This window comes from Lissotriton helveticus, chromosome 7 (assembly GCF_964261635.1).
Source record: "Lissotriton helveticus chromosome 7, aLisHel1.1, whole genome shotgun sequence".
Classification (NCBI taxonomy): Eukaryota; Metazoa; Chordata; class Amphibia; order Caudata; family Salamandridae; genus Lissotriton; species Lissotriton helveticus.
The window spans coordinates 1,147,291,494-1,147,313,256 of record NC_136068.1 but is presented as its reverse complement, the minus strand read 5'-3'; the positions used below and the strand labels follow the sequence as shown (position 1 = coordinate 1,147,313,256).

At 43.4% G+C, this 21,763-nt stretch overlaps 1 protein-coding gene across 2 annotated transcripts in view; it reads right to left on the bottom strand.

Annotated features, from left to right (window-relative positions):
- ABCA5 (ATP binding cassette subfamily A member 5) overlaps window positions 1-21,763 on the bottom strand; it is a 1,464,780-nt gene that overhangs the window by 1,338,546 nt on the left and 104,471 nt on the right. For both annotated transcript variants that reach the window (XM_078654285.1, XM_078654286.1), the window contains exon 3: window positions 11,766-11,970. In XM_078654285.1, the coding sequence (XP_078510411.1) occupies window positions 11,766-11,970 (205 nt within the window). The remainder of the gene's footprint in view (window positions 1-11,765; window positions 11,971-21,763) is intronic.

The following is a 21,763-nucleotide window of genomic DNA, read 5'->3' as shown; positions in this document are numbered from 1 at the left end:
AAGTGAGCAAAGAAAGGGTTAACTACTTGGATCTCCAAGTGAATGTGAGGGAGGGTAAGATTTGTACCCAACTATATCGAAAACCCACAGCTGGCAATAGCGTGTTACACGCTTCCAGCAGTCACCCCCGAAGACTCATAAATAGCATCCCCTACGGGGAATTTCTTAGACTCAGGCGCAATTGTACCCAAGATGAACACTTTGAAAGGGTAGCCAGTGACAGTATGGAAAGATTCTCGAATAGAGGCTACAAACGGAACCTCTTACATGATGCCTTGACTAGAGTAAGGAAACTATCCCGAAGTTCTCTTTTTGAGAAGAAGACACGCTCCATTATTGATGGCAAATTTCGCATGATCACACCTTATTCAGCCAATTCGTTCAGATTAAGATCTATATTAACTAAACACTGGCATATTTTAAAAACTGACTAAATTGTTGGTCCTGACATACCAGCTGTTCCGCTTATAACCTTTAGAAAGGCGAGGTCTCTACGGGATTACATGGTTCAGAGCCATCTAAATCCAATAGAGAAGAAGAAGGGAACATTGAAGGATGCTAAGGGCTTCTTCCCCTGTGGGAAGTGTAAAGCCTGTGCATCCAGTAAAAGAACTCTAACCTATGAGGTAAAAGGCTGTAAAGGGGGTAAGAAAATAAACAAATTCATGTCTTGCCACACAGACCATGCTGTCTGTCTAATGTGTCCCTGCCAATTGAGATATGTTGGCAGCACCATTAATTCAGTAAAACTGAGGGTGCTTGAACATATGCGGGCAATATCAAATAGGGATTTTTCTTATCCGGTAGCCCGGCATTTTGCAATAAAGCACGACAGCAGTAGGGACCTCTTGCGATTTTTCTGTTTGGACTGTGTCCTGGAAAGTCCACGGGGAGGTAATAAATTACAGACACTCAGGAGACTAGAGTCTCGATATATAATCGACCTAGAGACTAAGGCACCTGGAGGTCTGAACTTGGGGGAGGAGATGTCTTCTCATTTGGGATAATCCTGAGATAATTAAAAAATCATGAATTGAAATATGTTGACTATACTATCAATAATATATACTATATTTGAGGGTTTACTAGATCGTTATTTTAAGATGTGCCATTAGAGGTAAGTCACGTGGGATCATGAGTTTGGTTAGAGCTCTTTTATATCTGGTCAATAGTCTGTATGTATCCTATTTGGAGATTTTTTGCGGCCATACTAAAGGCTGCAATTGCCGATACACGGCAAGATAGTAACTAAAAATGTACTTGATATTTAAACGATCATAGTGTATTAATTATGATGTTGTAAGAGATATGACATAGTTTCTCAGGAGAATTACATCCAGGCGACCAGTTTTAAAGGCTCTTTTGACTTTGTAACGGTAGATTGCATCTCTCCTATAGTTACAATTTTTGCGGATACACGGCGTGATTAGCTGTGAGAATAGCAGAATTGAAATTACACAGTGTATAAACGTTTTCGTTAAAGACTAAATGCATGTTTAAAGATGGTGCGCAAATACGAGTGTTTGTTGCAGTCCTATGTCTGTGTTAATGATCCTTAGTGAATCCATATAATGATACCGCGCTGTGCGTTCACTTGTAAACACTGACGAAGGGATATGGTCCCGAAATGCGTTTGTTTTTGGAATAAACCTCTGCTGAAGCTAAAAACTCGGCGAGTGCTGTTTTCTTCTAACCCGGATGGGTGCAAATTGAAGGAGTGGAGCCAATATATATATATATCAAACTGCCTTGAAGACTGAGTGGATGTAGAAGTGTCTGAATGGAGGATTTAGTAGCAATGTGATCGACTGTCTAAGTGACGAATTTAAAGTGTCTCACTCAATATTTGGGATAGTGATTAAACTGTGTGAATACCTGTATCACTCTATCTCTTGTTGTGTAAACTACTACATACGTTGGTTACTAGCTATGTGAAAGTCTATATTAGTTATTAATTAGTTAAGTGAGTATTTGTATGGGATAGTGAATGAACGTGTGTGTGGGTGGGTGGGAAGTGTGTGACTGTCCAAAGATGTGTAAATAGTTGATTTAGTAGGTATATGAGGTTAAGATTGTATGTGGAAACAGTTGTTTGGGTGAGTGAATCTCTTTATGGGTGTGGTGATGAGTAAATATATTTCTCAATGATACATGTCCAACAAACTAGAAATATAAAAGTCAGTGTATGTGACAGTTGTTGTATATAAATAAGTAAACAAGAGACACAGTGATTGTATGAGTGAAATATGGATAACTATACTTGTAATAGTGATTTTATAACACACTAAGTATGAGTTACTATCTATATGAATAAATAAAGTGGTGTGTGTTTAAGTGTGTAGCTTAGTAAATATAAGTATGATAGGTTATACTAGTGTATGATAAGATGTATCAGATTGTCACGTGGATGATGTCATCAGTGATGTCATTTGAGATGTCATCAGTGATGTCACTAACCATGTCATGAATGATGTAATATGTGACATCATCAGCAGTAGATTGCAGGCACGTTAGTTATAGTTGGGGGAATTTCAATGGTTTTGTACGAGTGAAATGTCCAACTAACTATAAAACCCCTAAAACCTATGGCTTTTTCAGTGAATTTCTAAGGTTTTTTAAATGCTAATTCCTAACTATAACATGTCTGAAACCTATGGTTTTTTCAGTGAATTTCACAGGTTTTTTAAATGCTAATTCCTAACTATAACATGTCTGAAACCTATGTTTTTTTCAGTGAATTTCAAAGGTTTTGTTAATGACAATTTTTAAATGTATTAATTCTTATATTTATTTTTTGATACTGATTTACTAAATTTTTAAAACTATTTGTTAGATATTTTATTTTTTAATTTAAATTATAATTACATTATACATTACAAAATATACTTTCTCAGAACAAATTACTTTAGTTCAAATACTTTGCAAATAGGCAATAGAGTTTTAAGTACAGTAGTTACAGTTGTTGCAATGGGCAACACAATTTTATACACAATGCAACATTGAACTGAATGGGAATTTCTAGTTAAATGCAATTAGTTACTTTATGGATTAGTTTTCGAACCACAGGACTGGATCCTAGATTCAGTCCTGGGACATCTCCTGTAAACAGTTGAGTAAAAGCGTTTTGGTTACAGTAGTGATTTTTAAGGAATATTATTGTATTTTAAAAGTTGACAGAAACTTTGTTACATAGAATCCCCAATGTTATCCTATGGGAGGAAATTCACTTAGCAAGTAAGTAGTGTTATTGTTACTTTTTCTTACTCAGTGATGGATCCTGGATCCAGCACTGGTGCATCTCCTGTAAACAGTTGAAAGAATGCGTTTAAGTCATACAGGCGATTTTTAAGGAATATTTGTAGTTTGCGAAAATAGACACTTAGAAACTTTTCTGGTGAAAACCAGACAATGGATTCCTATAGAAGGAAATACAATTTACTTGTAAGTATGGTTTCAGGGGCTGAAAGATGCAGCACTGAGTTCTCTCCTGATAAAAGGTAAGTAAATCGGAATTTGCTGTTCGGATGATTTTAGGTGAATATTTAAAAGTTCCAAAACTCCACACTTAGAAGAATTTCAAAGTGAAACCAGTCAATGTTAGCCTATGGAAGGAAATTCAAGTTACTGGTAAGTATGGTTCGATTTACTTTTCAGGATCAGTACTGGGCTCAAAGATGTTGCACTGAGGTCTCTCCTGATAACAGGTGAGTAAATCGGAATTCGTAGTACATCCAGTAAGCGCCACAGAGATGCGTAGCAGAAAGATGTAAAAAGGGTCACGGCCTGCACTACCTCTCTGCAACGCACCGCCGTGGCGCTTCCTGGAAGCACCTGGTGGGCTACTTGGCCCCCATGGTCCCTCAGGTTTGAAGTGGAATTTTTTCCCCAACTTAAAACGCCCCACAGGGTGTGTTTGCACACATCACGTCAGGCACCTCACCTACCTTCACCACTGTGTAAATGCGCACTGTCATCGTTCTAAGTTGAGAGATTAAGTCGCCTTCAATCCTAAGGGTCCCTAGGGTCAAACTAGCCCACTAGGTACCTCCAATAAGCGCCATAGAGCTGCGTTGCAACGAGGTCTAAAAAGGGGCATGGCCTCTGAACACCTGTCTGCAACGCAGCTCCCTGGCACATACTGGAGATACCTGTTGGGCTATTTGGCCCTCAGGGACCCTCAGTATTGAAAGAGAATAAATTCCCCAATTTAAAATGCGCCACAGGGCACGTTTGCACAGTGGTGAAGGAAGGAGGCGTGGCATAAAGTGATATGACAAGAAACACACCCTGCGGCGCGTTTTAAGTTAGAAATTTAATGGTGGGCACCCCGGGACACTGCAGGAGCCGGCCCTGGGGGGTGGCGGTCCCCAGGGCCTAGACAAGGCTCCAGAAGAGAGCCGTGCGGCCCCCTCCCACATTTTTCAGGGGGGTGGCCGTCCCCGGGGATGGGGTGCCTCAGAGCCCCTTCACCAAGTGTTTTTAAGCCCCGGGGGTGGCAGTCCCCGGAGTGGGGGGGCCTGAGAGCCCCCCCTCCCATTTTACACAAACCCCAGGGGGTGGTGGTCCCCGGGACTCCGGTGGGGGGGTGAGGGGGGATTGGGACCCCCACACACTATTTTTGTTAAATGTCCCCTGGATTTGGCCCGCCCGGGGGCTAATAACCTTTAAAGCACGGGAGCCCATGCTTCGGGTTTTTTTCAGTAGCGGGATGCGCAAATCCTATGCGCATCCCACAATTATTTTTTTTTTTTTTTTTTTTTTTTTGGCCTTGGGGTCCTTGTGGGACCCCCTGAGCAGGCCTAGGGGGTCAGGGTGTGTCTACCCTGTCCCCTTTTCACGTTTTACTGCATTTATTTGCGGTTTCTTGTGCCTCGGAAACCGCAAATAATGCTCCAATAACTCAGCATCCTGTTCAACTACGATGTTGCGCATTTTGGTAAAATATGCTCTGAAGGACAGGAGTAAGTTGTTGGCACAAATTGACGCCATCATTGGAGAATTGGAGCAATTGGTGTCTAAAGAGACATTGGAAGAGCATGTCAAACAACTAAGCATTAAAATGGCAAAACTTGAAGAAAAGATTACCATGAAAAAAACAACGAAAATTTCTACGCGACTATAAAGACTATCAGACAGGACGGACATTAACCTTCCACGGTAAATATGACCACATGTATGACAAAAAAACAGGATTGGTAAATACAACTACTACAGTAAGACCTACACAATAGAAGTCAGTGAGAGTGAAGTATCAGACAGCAGTCTCTCGGATATACAAGCAGCAGGAGGAAGCCTGGATGCAACAGAACCACAGAAGAAGAAAAGTAATTTTTTATTACAGTTCAAAGTACTAAACCAGGGTCTGACAGAATTCTATCAAGACCCGGTGAATCAAAGAGATCAGGGTCGAGGCGGAAGTGGCAAAAGCAGAGGAACAAACAAGCAAAAAAACTGAGAAAAAAGTGAAGAGAAAATGCCCGTGGGAATGATGACAAGGGGCAAGAGGGGCAAAGTATGACGGTGGTCAACCTGTCCCAGAGAACTCTCTCCCAATGTGAGATGGAGGTCCTTGCACTTGGTTTATCTTTTTGTCCGTCCATGAACCTCAACTATACCCAAACGAGAATAGACTTGTTCTTCTTCTCCAGAAAATTAAAATGAAAGAAATGGTTTGAACTGCATCCTAGGTTTGATTTGGCGGTAAGAGAACTAGATACTTTTAATACGCATGATACTAATGACACATACTCTGCAAATGCTCCAGTGTGAAACTGACACTGAGGGAGTGAGTGGGGAACTGTTTGAGGACCATGTTAACAATCCAGATGTTCATTGCAAAAGTCACTTTAAGCCTAAATCTAGATTCTTGCCTAAGGTGCTGTGTGAGGCTGTTGAAGTCTTTGAAAAGGGAGTCCTGAAAGATCTCCGGAAACTGAGGTATAAAAATCGGTAGTGAATAAGAAGAATTTGTCATATGATCAAATAGTGGCAATAGATAACCTTAAAAAAGACAAACGAATTATGATACGCCAGTCTGACAAGGGTGGAAACGTTGTTGTACTTGGCGGAAGGGCTTAGGCAACTAGGCGATAGTACGTGTTACAGCGTTGCCACTTTTGCTGAGATAAGAAACTCAAATAATGACTTCACTACTCTTTTAACAGATTGGAGGGAACAAGGCCTTTTGGAGTGGGAGGAATTTAATTATTTACGATGCCCACAACCCAGGACCCACATTCTGTATCTGTAGCCCAAACTCCATAAAGATGCTGAAAACCCGCCAGAGAGGCCCATAGTTTCTTCTATGGGCTCACTCCTGGAGAATACCTCACGGTATATTGACCATTACTTGAGACCTTTTGTATTTGCACTCCCTGCATACCTTAAGGATACTACACACTTTTTGACAATTATTGATGGCATGCAGTGGGAACCATCTTACACATTAGTTACACTAGATGTGTGTACTTTATACACTAGTATCCGCCATGAACTTGGAATCCAGGCAATTGAGCATTTTTTAAAAACACACTCAATCTCCTTACTGCGCCATTCCAAAATGTTGTTGGACATGATTTTATTTTGTTTAACTAACAATTTTTTCATCTTTGACAATTCGGTGTACAGGCAGTCACAGGGCACGGCAATGGGCACCTGCTTCGCCCCCAGCTATGCGAATTTATTCATGGGCTGGTGGGAGGAGCAGGTGTCCGCGCAGATGTGTTAATTTGAGAGTAATGTTGTCCTATGGATGCGGTACATCGATGATGTCTTTTTGGTGTGGGATGGCAGTGCAGCAGAAGCTAAGAGCTTCATTAAGAAACTGAATGTGAATAATTATAATCTGGCATTTACGGAGAACATAAGTAGGGATTCGATTGAGTTCCTGGATGTTCTGGTAGAAATCTGTGAGGGTACTTTGAAAACAAGTCTATTCTGGAAGAAGACATCTGGTAATAGCATTTTGAATGCCCGCAGTTCACATCCTCGCAATCTCGTAGATAGCATTCCTATGGGGAGCTACTACGTCCCAAGCGTAACTGCAGCACAGAGGCAGCATACCAGGCAGAAAAGGAGATAATGTGCAGTCGGTTCAAGGACCGAGGGTACAAGAGCGTGACGATCAAACAGGCCTGTGACAAAGTAGATACCACCACCAGAAATGAATTACTCCATCCTAACAGAACAGAGAGTGATGAGAAGACTGTGCGGTTCATAACTACATTTTCAGGACAAGCACAGGAGATGAAGAAAATTTTCAGAAAACACTGGCATGTCCTATCTACTGATGTGTACCTCAAAAATCACATAGCTACCAATCCCCAGATTACCTTTAGGAAGAGTAGGTCCTTAAGGGATGATCTAAGCCACAATCATGCGACTAAAATAGGGGGGAGTGAGAATGAGGGTAAAAATGGATTTAAATGCTGTAGAAATTGCAAGGCATGCCGCAAAAGTATTGATTGTTCCATACTTAAGATCCCCAATTCAAAAAGGGAGTTCACCATTAACAAGGCTATGACATGTGACACCATGTACTGTGTATATGTGCTAATGTGCCCATGCAATAAGTGGTACGTGGGCAGCACAATACACCATGCAAAGAAGAGGGTAATGGAACATATTCGTGCTATTAAGAACACCACAAGGCAGTACCCCGTAGCACGACATTTCTTTGATCATCATTCACAAGATGTGAATCTGTTAAGAATGGTGGTGGTAGACATGGTAGACCTAGGAATTAGAGGAGGGAACAGGGAGTTGACACTGAGAAAGTTGGAGTCGAGGTATATTATCGATTTCGATTGTATGACTCCAAATGGTCTGAATTCCAGTGAGGAACTTGCAGTAGACCTGACTGAATGAAACATAATGTATGTAATGTTGTAATTTGCGGTACTCGATTCAATTTTAATTTTCTATTTGTTTTTAATTTTTAGATATAATTGATATGTCTAGGAGCCGTGGACAGCCCTCTGAATTATGATGGATTCATTAATGTTTGGCACAAGCCCACTTGGGCAGGACTTCATGTGTTAAGATTACAAATCTAGAAGGGATTTCACCCACTTGGGTTGAAGGGACCATTTGTTGAAATCGATATGCATAACTTTATTGTTCACACACGGGGCCATTTCAGATAAACCTTACTGTTCCCAATGAGTAGGTGTAACCGCGCAAAGTTGGGGCGTGGAATCAAAACAAATGACTGTAGTTGTGGCTAGAATTGCCGAGTATTATGGCGTAAATCTGTGTGTAAATAGGAAGTTGTCTTTCGGTTGTGCTAAAAACAAAAGGAATGACCAAAAATGTTACCTATTTTTGCAGCGATTATTGGCTATTATTTGCGTTATCTACACATGTCGAAAACATTGAAAACATTAGCAATGCCCATAAATCAAAGTATGTATATACCATTACAAAATGGCCGACACGGTTACCTAATGTCTAATCAAATGGTGGGTGTTAGTCCCTTGTCTATGGTTAGTCGGGGATTTAAAATATATGCAAAGTGTGTTAACTTTGAAACGTGAGCAAGGCAAAAACCGAAACGCATTGTTTCCTGCATTAAATCTACTTCACAAGCAGCGTGGTGTGTCCGGGTGATCTATTGACGAGTGGATCGTGGTGTTAAAAAAAAATATATACATATATATATATATTCAAAGAGAACAGGTAGCCTTAAGCGAAGCACTGCCACACGAAGTTTTTCAATAAGCACGTTTATTTAAATCCATTTCACTTGCTCGATCCCCAGCAGATTTCAGAGTCTCCTTCGAACATAAAAGCCTGACGCGTTTCAGGGATGACCCTTTCCTCAGAGGCAATGTTCGTGAAGGTCAATCAAACAGTTCCTGGTAGTGTCTACTCAAATAGCTCTCACCTGCCTCTATGGGTGTGTCTCAGGCGCACTGCATCCTGGGCTTTGTAGTGCACTACCCTTTAACCCACAGTGAGGCTGCTTCTTCAACCTTGCAATTGGAACCAATATTCTCCCAGTGGAGCGAGGAGAGCACTGGAACCTGTCAGGAAGCGCACTTGTAGCAGCGAAAACGTGTCCAAGGCAGCACCACCATGAGATGTTATAAGTGATGTCACTGACCATGTCATGAATGATCTAATATGTGACATCATCAGCAGTGGATTGCGGGTGAGCGAAATATAGTTAGTACAACTAACTATATAGGAGCAATTTCATTGGTTTTGTATGAGTAAAATGTCCAGCTAACTATAACACCACTAAAACTTATAGTTTTTTGAGTGAATTTCAAAGGTTTTTTAAAAACTAATTCCTAACTATATAACTCCTGAAACCTATGGTTTTTTCAGTGAATTTCAAAGGTTTTTTTAAATGCTAATTCCTAACTATATAAGGCCTGAAACCTATGGGTTTTTCAGTGAATTTCAAAGGTTTTTTAAATGCTGATTCCTAACTATATAAGGCCTGAAACCTATGGTTTTTTCAGTGAATTTCAAAGGTTTTTAAAATGCTAATTCCTAACTATATAAGGCCTGAAACCTATGGTTTTTTCAGTGAATTTCAAAGGTTTTTTAAATGCTAATTCCTAACTATATAAGGCCTGAAACCTATGGTTTTTTCAGTGTTTTAAAAAAAAAAAATTTGATTGGTTAACTGGCTTATTAAGTGTATCTTAGTGAATACATATATTAGCGAGTAATGTTTAAATATTTAAATATATGCATGAGTGATGTAATATGTGACGTCATCAGCAGTGCATTGCAGACGTGCAAGTTATAGTGAGTCCAACTAACTATAACGTGGGAATTTCAATGGTTTTATGCGTGTAAAATTTCCAGCTAACTATAACTGGTGTGAAACCTTTGGTTTTTTCAGTGAATTTCAAAGGTTTTTTAAATGCTAATTCCTAACTATAACTGGTGTGTAACCTATGGTTTTTTCAGTGAATATATATATATAACATTTCTATGGCAAAATGAAACCCCTCATTTTGTTCCTTTTCAAATTAAATGTATTAAGTGTTACCACTTTATTCCAATCAAGATGACTTCAGGTGTGCCATACTTTTGTCATAAGTAAGACTGTTAGCGTTCTAGTTGTTCTTTAGAACACTCTGGGACATTCTGTCATTGGGCTATAGTTGGGCTACATCTGGCTGATATTTGGGCTACATTTGTTTTTTTTTGTCTCTGGTGGCCATCTTTGGGCTACATTGGGCTACATTGGGCTACATTTGGGCTCTAACATATATATAGCCCAATGTAGCCCAATATATATTTTTTCAAAGTTAATTTTCGTAAAAACCACTGGAGCACATATCTTGAGACATAGCAAAGGCACATCGGGCTACCAGTCCCTACAATTTTGCCAAGTTTGGTGGAAAACCATTCAGCCGTTCGAGCTAAAAGTGAGTCCAACCGCCCTATGGAAATTAACATGGGGAAAACACGTTTTGGGACCCCCCTTTTATCTCGGCCCCCGCTTGACGAATCCCCCCCAAACCTTCAAGGAAGGAGCAGAGCGCCGCGAGGCAAAGTTAAGGAAAATTTCAGGAAGATTCCTCAACCGGCGCCAAAGTTATTCCCAATAGAATGTTGCGATTTCCCTATGGAAAACAATCCTAACTATATATACCTACTGGCTATCGCCAGTAGGTAATATATATATACCTACTGGCTATCGCCAGTAGGAGAGATATATATATATATATATATATATATATGTAGGCCACATCTACACATGTCGGCTAGGCCACAACAGAGCACTCAAAGCACAAGAAGACAATCATGAGACATTTAGAGTGCATTACAGTTTTAGTGTTGTTGGATGCATGCACAGGATGAACCTCAATTCTTCAGTCTTTCCAATGAGAACATTGGGTATAGCCGAAGACTGATTTGAAAGGTTTGGTTTTCAGGAGTTTCCGGAATTTAAATAAACTTTCTTATATTCACAGATGTGGGTAAGGCTATCCATGATATAGCAATCTGGTACTCAGGGATCTACCCTCATATTTAATTCACTTTACAGAGTGTTTGATCAGGTGTGCCAGTTTTTGGTTATACATATCCATCCCATCCCTGCTATCCAGATGGTATTATATTTCAAATCTTTGGAGATTTGGTTTAAGAGTAGAATGCATTCACAAAAGTTAGATGGAGTGCAGCAAAGGTTTTATACTGCAAGATTTCCTTTCATGAAAGAGCGTGTTGGAAATATTTTGTTATGAATAACAAACGGGAATCATTTGGTAGCAAAAACACATTTATCTACAGATGTAAGAAATGGTGCAACTTTGTCGTTTCAAACGAAAACAACAGTTCCTCACAAGACCTGAGAGCTTTAGGCCCTATATTTCGTCTGGATCAGACAATTTGTTAGGAACTGAGTGAACATTAGATCTGACCTACATGGGATACAACACTGCTATCACACCTATGGACTATCCCTCATTCTGGCGCAGAGACCACTCACTGGGTCTAACTTCATATGTATAACTTACACCTAACTTTTTTACCTAATCCAACCAAAATTTAAATTAGTAAACTTTTTTTTTTATACCATCATCTAGCTGGGCTAATGTATCCTGGACCATGTAACGGTCTCATCTAGTGATTAAGAAATTAAAATAAATAAATTCAATGAACATTAAATAGTTCAAAGGTACTGCAGAAAAGTTGACTACATCAGCAAATAACAAAACATGCTTCACGGTAGACCGGGAAAAAAAATAGAAGTTTACTAGAAAAGAAAACGGAGAAATAAAAAATCATATTTTACTTACCCCTTGATAAACAGTCAGAGTACATCAAATTCATGATTCTACTAGTCAAGTTGTTCACCGGCATATACCCGAGAGTGAGGTCCGATGTCAGATATTCATGCAGTGACCCAAGTATCGTGCTGGGCATTGCATTATAATGTTTATTTGGATGCATTAAACTTAGAAACATTAACAAAAGGAGCAAAAATATCGGGAAAAGGATTTCCTGTGAATAAAAAAAGAGAAAATGTTAATAAGAGGAAATATGCATTAGCATTTTGCAGTGCATCAGCTGTCAATCTCACTATAAGCACAAAGAACGTCCTGCAAACAACATCCTGTGAGGGCAGTACACATGAACTTACTTCGCCAGCATCACTGCCGGAAACATCTTTCTAAGCAGAGGACTGATTTGTATAACAGAAGAGATATTGAGTACTCTCGCTCTCTAAATATTAAGTACTTTCAATTATGTTTTCAAAGCAAGAGCAGCGCCGGACTAGAATGTCCTACGGGGTAATCTGCCAATGCCCAAAGAGCTAGTCTCACAGATCAGCATATGAACTATTTTCTGTTTGTTGGTGGATCAGTTTTATGGTCAGGATGGAAGGTTTTTACTGTTGATTGATCAGAAATTACATAAACATTGTCTGCAGCAAGCACAAAGGCATACAGTCTCTCATATATTTCACAACACTTAAGAAGCCTGTTTTACAAGTTTGTACTCTGTGCTGATCTGCCACTAGGAGTCACTGTTTCAGCTATCTGATTCTCTAATGGAGGCCACTTTTATTTTGGTGCCTGGGACTATATACTGTCCCAATCAGACCCTTAGCAAGAGGCTCAACAAAAAAGAAGATGTTAATTTAAAGTGTAGTGGGTCTATCTCTTACTATCTTAATATGTAAGAAACTAAATATTCTTCTATTTCACAGCTATCTGAATTGACTGATACCCTGAAATATTCAGCCAGTACCCTCTCATCGCCTATCTTCTTTTCACAACTCTCTACAGGCTCTCTATTTTATGACACTATGCATTACCTTTTCTTTACAAACTTTTGAACAGCACTTTAAAGCTTCCAACATATCTCTATGAAGTCACAAAAAATTACAACATTCAACATAACATAAGCCTCCAACATTCTAGGCTCTTCCTCTTTAGTTTGCTGCTTCTGAGCAGATAAGTATAATCTCACTTATTTTTAAGATAGTTTTTGGTAAAAGTATGTTATATGTGAGAAAAAATGAATATAGTAGATAGGAAATGTAGCTAGATTTTGTTACTAGTAGTTGCTAGTTTGTTGTTAAAATATTCCAATTTTCGCGTTATTTATAAAGAATAGATACATTTTTTTATAAGGGTATTTTAGCAGGATTATGTAAAACATCGTTAATAACAAAGGAGTTGGGAATTAATTCAAAATAAATGTTTTTTTAAAATATTTACTACATATTCACGAGTAAAGGATGCAACAGTAAAATAGGAAATTAACGTACTACTAAAATTAAAATCTTAAGAAACGCGGATGTGCGCGAGCGGATTCAAACGGTCACTCTGGGGTGTATGCAAGACAAGCATACCGTTTTCTGAATGCGTAGATGAGGATATTCCATTTTTTGTTTGGAAACGGAACATAAAGACTTGTTTCGAAGGGAAATAGAGCGCATATGGACAACGCAAATCCAGACGGGTCTCTATATATGTTATGAGTGACGTGAGCCTACAACGTGAGGTTGCTAGGAAACAATCTCCGATCGTGGTAAGTTGTTTTTGACAGTTGCCGATTGGAGGGTTTTTTAGCGACAAGAGAAGAGAGTAGGAGAGATAAATAAGAATGAGGGTTTTTTTTTTTATCTGTTTATTAAATGCAAACAACAAATAAACATAAAGAAAAAACAGAAAACAAGGCAATACAGTACAAATACGTCATGTCGGTGCCGGGGGGGGATACACATTCAAATCAAATGCCAGAAGTAGGTGATGAGACTGGGGGAGGGGGAGGAGTCCAGGAGCAAGCAAGGTAGCTAAATTCCCGTGGAGGCAACACCAGGTTGGGGGGGCGACGGGTCAGTATCCAGTCCCGAGGGGGGGGGGGGGGGAGGAGTACAGATGCCACCACGGTATTCGTTCCATTGATTCCAAATTTTCCCCCATTTGCGGGGCGTGCCACGGGAAACGTACACTGTCTTCTCCCTAAACATGCACCAGTCCATGCTTTGTTGCCACACCAGAACTGTTGGTGGCCTCTGGGCACCCCACAACTGAGCAATGTCTCTCTTAGCAATCATATTACCCAAGGTCACCCATCGAAGCTGCGCCAGGCCATAATCATTCGGCTCCCAGACATTCAACAGACACCGCCTCGCCTTCGGCATGGATCGCACACCCGTGACCTCACTCATCACCTCATGCACACGAGTCCAATAGTTCATCACCGCAGGGCATTCCCAAATAATATGGAAGAACGTACCCACCAGACCACAACCACGCCTGCACAGACCATCAACAGAGAACCCCATTCTCACCAGACGAGGACCAGTTACATAGACCCTTTGAAGAATTTTGAGCTGGACGAACCGGAGGCGCGCCGGGATAGCCACTTCCTTCGGGGAGGAAATCGCCGCCTGCCAATCCTCATCGTCGAGTTCCAGACCGTCACTAGTCCACACCTCTCGAAGGTTACTCAGTAAGTCGGTTCTAGCATTGATCAACTTCTTGTAAATGAGTGAGATCGTGCTGTCAGGGACATGCCCGCCTAGCACCCGATCTTCAAGCGGGGACGCCTCCGGAATATCCGAGCCCAGGAGAAACACAGACAAAACCGCGTGTCGGATTTGCACTTATCGAAAGGATTCTCTATCATTCAAGTCATACTCTACTTTCAGCTCCTCAAACGTCTTGACTCTACCCCTGATCCATACATCATTCACCCTGCTGATACCGATCACGTCCCACCTATCGAAACCCTTCGACTTCCAGAGGGAGCCAAGTTTCTCCGAGGCATAAAGCGGGGTAGCACGGGTCGGCTTATCAGCCCAGCCCAGGGCCGCTGTAGCACAATGCCACACCTGCACCGCTGTCCTAGTGGGGCCCGTGAGAGATCCGCCAACAGATTTCGCATACAGAGCCCTGGTATAGTCTCCACGAGGCAGCAACCATCTATCCATCTCAAACGCCGGGCTTGGCAGAGGACCGTAAGTGCAATGATTGATGGCCTCCAGTTGAGAGGCCCAATAGTAGCGGCGGATGTCCGGGAGCGCGATACCCCCGTCGTACCACGGGAGCGTCAGCTTCGCAAGAGCAATACGAGAACGGCCCCCCCCACACCAATTGTCTCTGTAGACTTTCAATCTCCCGGAAGTAACGGGCGGGCACAACATCAAGAGTATTCTGCAACGCATAAAGGAACCGAGGGGGTGACATCATCTTAAATAACGCCGCCCGTCCCAGAGGAGAGAGAGGGAGCCTACCCCACGCTGTCACGTCGGCACGGAGGCGTTGGAGAGGGGGCAACAAATTGCGTTCGTAACGAAGCACAGGGTCCAAGGTGATAAAAATCCCCAAGTATCTGAATTCCTCCCGCACCACCGAAATAGGACATCCACGAGGCAGGAGAGGGGCCTCGCCGCATAAAACATAGATGCAAGACTTCGACCAGTTGATGACCAAACCGGAGTTTTTACGGAAAGAAGTTAAAACGTCAAAGAGGACGATCAACGACTTCTGAGGCGACGTAAGATACAGGAGTATATCGTCTGCATACAAGGATATTCGGTCCTCAAACTCCGGAGTCCATCTAATGCCTTTCAAGGACGGTTCCCATCTCAGCCATGCCGCCAAAGGCTCCAAAGCAAGGGCGAACAAGAGAGGGGACAAAGGACAGCCCTGGCGCATTCCCCGACCAAGAGCAAAGGAGGCCGAGACACGACCGTTGACCACCACCTGAGCTAAGGGGTCGGTATAAAGCAATTGCACCCAGGCAATAAACGAGGGGCCGAAGCCAAATTTAGAGAGAACCGCCCACAAATAAGGCCATTCCAACGTATCGAACGCCATGGTGGCGTCCAAAGACGCCAAGATGGTAGGTTCACGCAGAGTCGCCGCTCGCGCGAGGACTCAATGCAAGCGCCGAAGATTAAGTGCTGTGTTACGATGGGGTATGAATCCGGACTGATCCGGGTGAACCAGATCGCCTATAACCGCGACTAAGCGAGTGGCAAGTACTTTGGCCAGAATCTTCGGTTCGGCATTAATCAAGGATATGGGTCTAAAGGAGGCGCAGCGGTCACGCGGCTTGCCATCCTTGTGGATCACCACTATGGAAGCCAGCCTTTGGTCGGGAGGGAGGGAGCCTGCCTCCAATGATTCCAAGAACATCGACCTCAAATATGGTGCTATCACATCCGGAAGGAGCTTATAGAGCTCCACCGGGAGCCCATTAGGACCCGAAGCCTTCCTCGAGTGAACCGAGCGAATAGCCGTGGCAACCTCATCAACTGTAGGCGGAGCCTCTAGAAGATCCCTGTCAGGGTCAGACAAACGAGGCAGCGAAATATCACGCAGGAGCACGTGGGAGTCCTGTTCCAGTCTATCAGAAACGGGGGAGTACACTCCCCGAAAGTGGGCAGCGAAACATTCAACAATATCAGCAGGGTCGGTGATACTCACGTCATTCACATCAACAATCACAGGAACAACCCGACTCGCGCGTTCCCTCTTATCCAGCCAAGCAAGCAATTTCCCCGCCTTATCCCCCACATCATACAGTCGTCCCTGTTGCTCCCTGCTCATCTCCCTTGCAGCATCAGTCACCAGTGCTCTATACTTAAGTTGTTTCAGACCCAAAAGGTGCAGCCTCTCCGGGGTGACCTCGGCTTCCAACTCCCCCTCAAGAACGGTGATGTCATTTTCAACACGAACAACTTCCTCCCGCCTACTTCTCTTGACACTGCCAATCATGGAGAGAGCCTGGCCCCGTATAACAGTTTTGTACGCTTCCCACAACGTGACAGAGGAGGACACAGAACCCACATTTTCGGCAAAGTAGAGGTCAATCGTTTTAATCAGTTCCGCCCTAAACCTGGGGTCGCGGAGATACCAGGAGTGGATCGGGGCCACCCTACCCTCCGACCCCAAATGAGCGTCCACCACCAACCACAGCGGGGAATGATCCGAGATACCCCTAGCAAGATGTTTCACCTCCCGTATGGAGGAGGCCTAGGAGGAGGGCATCAGCACATAATCTAATCTCGAAAGACTGTCATAGGCACCAGAATGAAAGGTATACTGCAATTGCCCAGGATGAAGTAGGCGCCAGCAGTCGGTGAGCCCCAAAGCCTCCAGGAAATCCCCCAACCAGGACTGTGACTTCGCAATATCTTGGGGAGGGTAGCGATCACACAACCCCGACACTACAGAGTTAAAATCCCCACCCACTACAAGCAGACTCTCGGGGAATCCCAAAATCACTCCTCCCAAATCAGCATAAGTGGTAGCCTGGAGACCCGGGGGCACGTAGACAGAGAGCAAGGTGACAACCCTTCCCTCCCAGTGCCCCACAATGGCAGCGTACCGTCCCCTGTCATCAAGGATAATATCGTCAACAGCAAGAGGGAGGGAGTTCCGAACCAGAATGCCCACCCCCCTGGAGCCAGAAGTGAAACCCGAGTGCGCGACGAGACGATAGCCACGCCTATTCATTGCGTGGCACGTATTGCCAAGCAAATGCGTCTCCTGAAGCAGGACCACATCAGGGGACAACCGTCTCAAGAGCTGCAACACCATGCCACGTTTAATCCTATCTCCCAACCCGTTCACATTCCAACACAGTACCTCAAGTCCCCTAACCCCCATCCCAAAGGTCAACCCCATCCCCACCCCACACCGTGTGCAACACTATACGACAGGAGATCATCAATAATATGCCTTGAAGAAAACAATGAAACAAAAACTGTAACCCCATAACCCCCAATCAACCCCATACATCATACCCCCCACCCCGTACCCCTGCGTAAGACTCAAGAGCCACCCCAACTTGCAGTGTGCCTGTCGCCCTAACATACAACTATTCTACAAAAAGAACCCCAGAGGAGGAAGACTCGCCCATCCCCCCGCCTGCACCCCCAGAAGACAGCATGACAGCAAGCAATAGTGGCATAGAACCAAACCACAGCCAAAAAGTCAACACGATGGACCAGGAGCCGATTCAGCCCCTTATTCCTGCTCCACCGGGCCTTCCTCCGCACCACCGGAGTGTCCAGAGTGTTCAGAACGATCCGGGCCAGGGGGCAATGTGCCCAGCCAGTCACTTGCCGCCCCCGGATGATCAAAGAAGAATGTGCGCTCGTTGTACACCACACGTAACCGGGCCGGGAAAAGCATGGCGTATTTCATGTCTCTAGTCCGCAGTCTCGTTTTCACCCTATGGAATCCTAGCCGCTGTTTCTGAACCTGCTGGGTAAAGTCCGGGTAGAAGCTGACGGCAGTGTTCTCATAAGCCGTAGGACCAGATAGGCGCGACGCTTGCAGGATTGCGTCCCTGTCCCGAAAATTAAAAATCCGAGCAATGATGGGTCGCGGAGTGGCGCCCAGCTTAGGCGGACCACCCATGATCCTGTGTGCACGTTCAACGGCAAAAAACTTGCTGAGGCCTTTGGGTGCAAGATGATTCAGGACCAGATCCTCCACCAGCAGGTCCACCGAGGAAGCTTCCGAAGTTTCCGGGACACCAACCAGACGGACGTTGTTTCGTCTTGCACGGCCCTCAAAGTCGTCCAGGCGGCGAGTGAGATAGTCACGGGCGGCACGCAAGTTACCGACCTCTGCCTGTAAATCGGAGACGTCAGTAACAAGACTAGATGTCTGTAGATCGAGGGATTTGAACTTCTCATTAGTTTTCGCGAGGTCAGCCCTGATCAAGGTAACATCAACAGCGACCGTATCCAGCTTGTGGGCCAGGGCCTCATACTGTTGACCCAGTGTGGCCTTCATCCCGGCAATGGCGCCCATGACGTCCCTCAACGACAGCTCATCATCCAGCGGGGAGTCTTCCCCCATCGTGGCCGGGGATTTAGTTGGTCCACCCGGAGAGCCCTTTACGAGGGTGTATCTGTCCATGACATTTGATTGCACGGAGCCCCCTCTCGTTGCCGGTCTGGTCTTGCGTTTCTCTCCCTCAGGTTTGGCGGCCATCTTAGTTTGTGCGCCCCGAAGGGTAGCCCTAGACCTAGTAAAAATGACTAAAATCGATGCGCCCGCAACAATATAGAAATGAAGAAGCAAACCAATCACCAAGTGATAAGTGACAGGGGGCCGAGGCACCAGTCGGTGAACAGCGGGGAGGTGAAAAGCGGCATGCCAGGGCGATCGAAACAAAGTCAAGTAGGACTAGGCGCCTGAAACGAAACTGAAAGTAGACAACCGGGCAAAGGAGGCTCGCGTGATCCAATGTTGTTCAATTACTGTCCGGCTGGCTGAGAACCAAGCCCGGGGGCAGCACCATGGAGCAGGCCGAAAAAGTTCAAAAGTCCATATCTTCAGCTCCCGATGTCCAAATCAAAGTCTGAAAACGGATAAACGATCAGCAGGGCCGTGCCAGTAATAACCCGTCGTCCAAGTCAGGATAGAGTTCAGGATAATCGGTGGAGGTGGCGAAGGTCCGGGAGCCCTAAGCTCACGCGACCATCTTGGGTCGCGCTAAGCTCCTCCTACCAAGAATGAGGGTTTTAAAGTAGAAATAATATTTTTATAGAAACATACAACGTGAAAGACGAATTTTAAATGTTAAAAAAAAGAAACAATAAAGAGATAATATTTAAAAGAAAGTTTCACGTAAATAAAAACAATAATAATAATAGAAGTGTTAAAAATTGAAGAGACCTGCAAGGTAAGTACAGAAGGTTTATTCACCTGAATCTCTGGCACCAACTGACAGACAGAATCATCAACATTCCAAGGTAAGCTTCGCTCAGGGTTCTAAGGAGGAAGATACCAAAAGGGTAGAGGGCGGATGGGGGAAAGGCAGAGGAGGAAAGGGGTGGAATGGAAGGTACATGGCTAGGTATAAGGTAGATTACAACACATCTCCCTTGCAGGGGGATAAAAGAGAAAGTAAGATAGTTTGCATATAAAATCACAATAAGAGAATGAAAGTGTACCCAATAGGAATAAATTACATTTTGTAGTCAGTTTGCCAACAAGGCAGACAATGACTTCTGGCAACTCTGGATGGTCTGGCTGTTGGAGGAATATCTTCAGATTCTTCAGACATGTTGCCGTCAGGAATGTATACTATGGGGCAAATCACTACATTGTCCATGCTCCAAGTGCTCCCATCTTCCAGTAATGCAGAGTTTTTGTTCACATGTTTGATTCTCAAGGGATGGGAGAAAGAAGAATTCTTAAAACGTCAACCATGAGGTTTTTTGATTACCATCCACTGACCTATGTGCCATTCTCTGTTGCTTGTTCCTCATTTCTGATCATATTTGGATTGGTGGTCAGCAAGTTTGTCAGAAACTGCTGATCTGTCAACCCACTCAGGATATCCTCCATTAAGCCAGTTAGGAATTACCTTAGAGCCTGGATTTCTCCCTTTTAGAGAAATGAATGGAGAAACTCCAGAAACACTATTAGGAGTCGTATGGTAAGACCACAACTTCCTCCTAATAGCATCACGGACAGGTTCATTGGAGATACAAGCCAACTGGATGGTGTCTTTTATTATCCTATTGGCCTTTTCAACGAATCGTTGGCATTGGAACAGTAGAGGGGAGATTTAACGTGTGTGATACACAACGTGTTCATGAATTGTTTCATATCATCAGAAGTAAACTGAACTCCATTGGCAGTGACAATGGTGTTGGGAATCCCTTCACTAAAGAATGTGTCCTTAGGGAATTCAATAAGTGACGAAGTGGTAATAGAAGTGACAAATTTAGTGCAAATCCAGAGAGAGTGATAGTCAATCAGTACAAGCATGAATCTCTGATATGATTTTAGTAGATTGAGAGGTCCAATAATATCAAGTCCTAACTTGTCCCGTGGTTTTGAAGGGACAGGAACAGGAAGGAGGAGAGCTTTGCGAGTGACTTTGGTTTTATCACTGGACCCACAAGCTAAGCAATCCTTACCGCCCTTTCTGACAAGGAGTCCATGTTTGGTAACCAGAAATCATTCCCAAACTTGATTTTGGTTAAACTTCTGCCACGGTGACCCTCGTGAGCAATTTGTATAATGCGTTCATACATGCCTTTGTGTCGTAAGATTCTATTGCACCTATGTAGGTTTTCCCCAATAATAGATAATTTGTCTTTTACTATCCAAAAAGGTTTTAGGTTCTCAGGGACATCTTTGATGTTCTTGGGCCACCCTTTACTAATCAATTCTTTAAGGGGAGCAAACGTGTCATCGTCTTGTGTACATTTCTCCCATTCTTCTTTACTGATTGCAGGAATGTTAATGCAAAAATAGCACAATCCGAGGGTTCTGCATGTGCATCTTCCACATCAATAGGAAGTCTGGATAGGCAATCTGCAACCATGCTCTTTTTGCCTGGTACAAAAATCATATTGTAATTGAAACCTTGCAAACCCAACACCCATTTGGAGATGCATGGGGTGGCCTTCTCGCTAGACTTTAGGGAGACCAAGGGTATGAGGGGTTTATGATCAGTTTTTATAGAGAATGGAATGCCCCTACGAAAATGTTTTAAATGATTAACTGCCAAAATCAAAAGTGAGGTACTCCTTCTGTATGGTAGAGTAGTTGAGTTCAGGGACACTAAGAGATCGAGAGGCAAAGGCTATAACTTCCTCTTCACCATCCACACTTTGAGTGAGAGACGTCCCTAATCCTTTCATGCTGGCATCAGTGTTTAAAAAGGTTTTAGCATTGGGATCGAACATGCTTAACAATGGAGCTTCAACAATGGCTTGTTTGATACGTGTGAATTTCCTTTGGCAATAAACACTCCAATCAAATGTGGTACCCTTCTGATCTAAGGGAATGTATACACT